The 3092-nt window shown below is 37.4% G+C and overlaps 1 protein-coding gene across 1 annotated transcript in view; it reads right to left on the reverse strand.

The window, feature by feature from the left end:
- Window positions 1-562: 562 nt before the first annotated feature.
- The window catches only part of PKP2 (plakophilin 2), a 73210-nt gene continuing 70680 nt past the window's right edge, over window positions 563-3092 (reverse strand). The window contains exons 14-15 of the mRNA XM_014539241.1: window positions 2171-2258; window positions 563-2020 (exon numbers count right to left, since the gene is read on the reverse strand). Of these exons, the coding sequence (XP_014394727.1) occupies window positions 1952-2020; window positions 2171-2258 (157 nt within the window). The 3' untranslated portion in view covers window positions 563-1951. The remainder of the gene's footprint in view (window positions 2021-2170; window positions 2259-3092) is intronic.

The following is a 3092-nucleotide window of genomic DNA, read 5'->3' on the forward strand; positions in this document are numbered from 1 at the left end:
CACTCCATTAACTAAAATTTAACAATAGCTAACGCACTTGTATGTCTCTCCGTTTTAACATGTTTTAGTCACTAGCTAGTCTTATCTTTCTTATAGGAAGAGTTACTTGTTAAAGGATTAAGGACTTTAGTTAGGGAAGAATTACAAAGCAATTACGAGGTATTAAACTCTTAGTCATTAGATTAAAGTTTATCAGGTCAAATCCTCAAATGTCACATCAATCATATCACATATACTAAGATACATAAATTAGATGCCCAGATGCTAATGCAGGCAACATTATTTTTGCCTAACTTTGTGGTGAACTTTACTAAAGGCTCCATTAGTGCCTTAAAAAATACAGAAACTTCTTGAACAGAAATCAGTTACCTGGAGAAATAAAGATACTCCAAATGCCTATCGTCAAAACTCTGGAAAAAGAGAATTTCTATCTTCAGTATTTTAAAAATGGGTATCTAAATAATTTCAGGTTAAACTAGGTTAGTAACTTCAATCTTCTCCATTGAGCTGTTAAAATGGAAAAAATTTTAAGTTCTAAATATAATAAAGACTTACGTACACATTCAAATAGAAAATGGGGATTTATTTTCTATTACACTTTTCTGGACAAAAGGAGATGAATTTTTTACTTCTTATTTCTTATAACAAACATTGTCAGATTTCTTTTAAAAAAACATAACAAAACAGAATTGTAGTTGAGAAGATTACTTCTTTATGAATGGCATAAACCAGAGTCCAGTTAAAATAACACTTAATACAGATTCGCCCTAATAGACGATGTTGTCAACTTTTACATATGAGTACTTCTCATATCACTTCTGGGTGGCCTAGACCCCTTTATCCTCAATATAACGTCTTTATTTTTCTTCTCTAGAGTTTCCTTTACTTAAAATAATGGCTTGAGGAAGATTATGAGACTTAGTGGCTCTGTGCTCTTTTTTAAATGTTGGGCAAACTTGGGCTGGTTGATAACAACTAACTCATTTAAATGAACTGTGTTTTCAGAGCCCTGGGCTGGCCCTGCAGTTTGAGAGACCTTGGTTCCTTTTGTAGCTAAATATAGAGTCCATTCTTCCACCAGCCCACTGCAGAGGCTGAGAAAGTCCAGGAAATAGATTACATTGAGTGCTACTGTTCAGAAGAGATTTGCATTTAATGCTGTTGTTATAGGTAAAGTATTTCCTTAAGCAAAAATCTCATTTACTCAGTGGTTAGAGGAAACACTGAATTTCATAGCCAAAGTTCCTTTTTCTGTAGAAAAGATTTTAAATCTGCTTGATCACTACCTTTCAATTCTTTTTTCTTATAGACATGCATGCTCCATGATTTAAACTTCTTAAGTTCATTTAAAGTCAGAGAAAAAATTCAAGAGGATAAGAACAAGCACAAAGTCATAAAAAAACAAACAAAAAACAGTTTTGCCATTAAATTTTCTCCTGGATAACTTAGCAAATATTTGTTTTTTCCATTCTGTTTCAACACTGCAGACAATATATGCATGGCTCTCTGGTGAAGCAATGTGCATATAAGTGACAAAACATGGAAATGTAGATAAAACTTTTAAAATCCTAGTAATACTACAACAGCTTCTTTCCTTATTTATTCTGTCAACGTCCATTCCACATGAATTCACATTTCGGTTCCAGGAGGGCATGAGCCATAAGCCCTAATCCCAAAGACCACTATCTGTGGAGGGTAAATAGAGCCTGCTGCCAGTATCTTCTGGTGGCAAACTTGTGAAAATCTTCTGGAAGACTAATAAAATCATATTCTGATTATTTGTCTTCTGGATTCGGGGGACCATGGAAATAGAAAAGGATAAAAACAAGGCATGCTTTATTTCTGAGGTTTCTTGGACTGGGAAGTAGAAAAATAGGTGTTTTCCTTTGGGGTTTTTTTTGTGGCCGAGAATGGTGAGGTTGGTATTTCTGAGAGCACTTTTTCACTTTCCTTAGTCTTTAAGGGAGTGGTAGGCTTTGGTAGTCCGGCTGTTGACAAAATCTGTCTTCTTAAACTGAGCCTTTGGAATAAGCAAACAAAAAATATGATCAACAACAACATTTGCACACACAAAACTGCAGTTCTTAGTGATTTCCCACCAGGGTCAGACAAGTGGGCCATTAGGATCTGGCTCTGCTAACTAGGACACATGCCTTTTGAGCGCTCTTACCTTCTTGTAGGCATTGTGGAGCTCCGTGTGTGTCCACAGGGCATATAAGAGAACAGAAGCGGCTTTGCTTGCCTTGTTGGAGGCACAGCTGAAAGAAGAAAAGGACATTCCGAGATCAGTGAGAATGTGTCTGAGGCTCCTGGAGGTGGCCGTTGGACGGTCTGTAAATCTTCTTTAACTGCTGTTGCTCAGTAGCCATCCATTAAGTCAGGTTACTCACAATGACAAGAGAATCAAATGGTAAGCTTCAGGCCAGGGACCACTTTTTAGAAAGTCTCATTATTTTTTAAATATATTTTTATTGATTTCAGAGAGGAAGGAAGAGGGAGAAAGAGATAGAAACATCAATGATGAGAGAGAATCATTGATCGCCTGCATCCTGCACATCCCCCACTGAGGATCTTGCCCACAACCCGGGCATGTACCCTAACCAGGAATCAAATCGTGATCTCCTGGTTCAAAGGTCGATGCTTAACCACTGAGTCACGCTGGCCAGGCTAGAAATTATTTTGAAAAAATCTTTTAAATATGTTTTTATTGATTTTTCAGGGAGAGGAAGAAAGAGAGATAGAGATAGAAACATTGATGAGAGAGAGCAACATCATTGATTGGCTGCCTCCTGCATGTCCCCTACTGGGGATCGAGCCCACAATCTGGGCTTGTGCCCAAACTGGGAATCAAACTGTGACCTCCTGGTTCATAGATCAACACTCAACCACTGTGCCACTCCAGCCAGGTGAAAAAATCCTTTAAAACCACTAACAGTGCTAACAAATAGTCTATAGAGCAAATTTTTGATATTTATAAGGACTATGTTACAAATCATTAAATTTATTTATAGAATACAATTTACATTTATATATTACTAGAGGCCCGGTGCACAAAAATTTGTGCACTCGGGGGGCGGGGGAGGGGGGGGGTC

This window comes from Myotis brandtii, unplaced genomic scaffold (genome assembly GCF_000412655.1).
Source record: "Myotis brandtii unplaced genomic scaffold, ASM41265v1 scaffold209, whole genome shotgun sequence".
Taxonomy (NCBI): domain Eukaryota; kingdom Metazoa; phylum Chordata; class Mammalia; order Chiroptera; family Vespertilionidae; genus Myotis; species Myotis brandtii.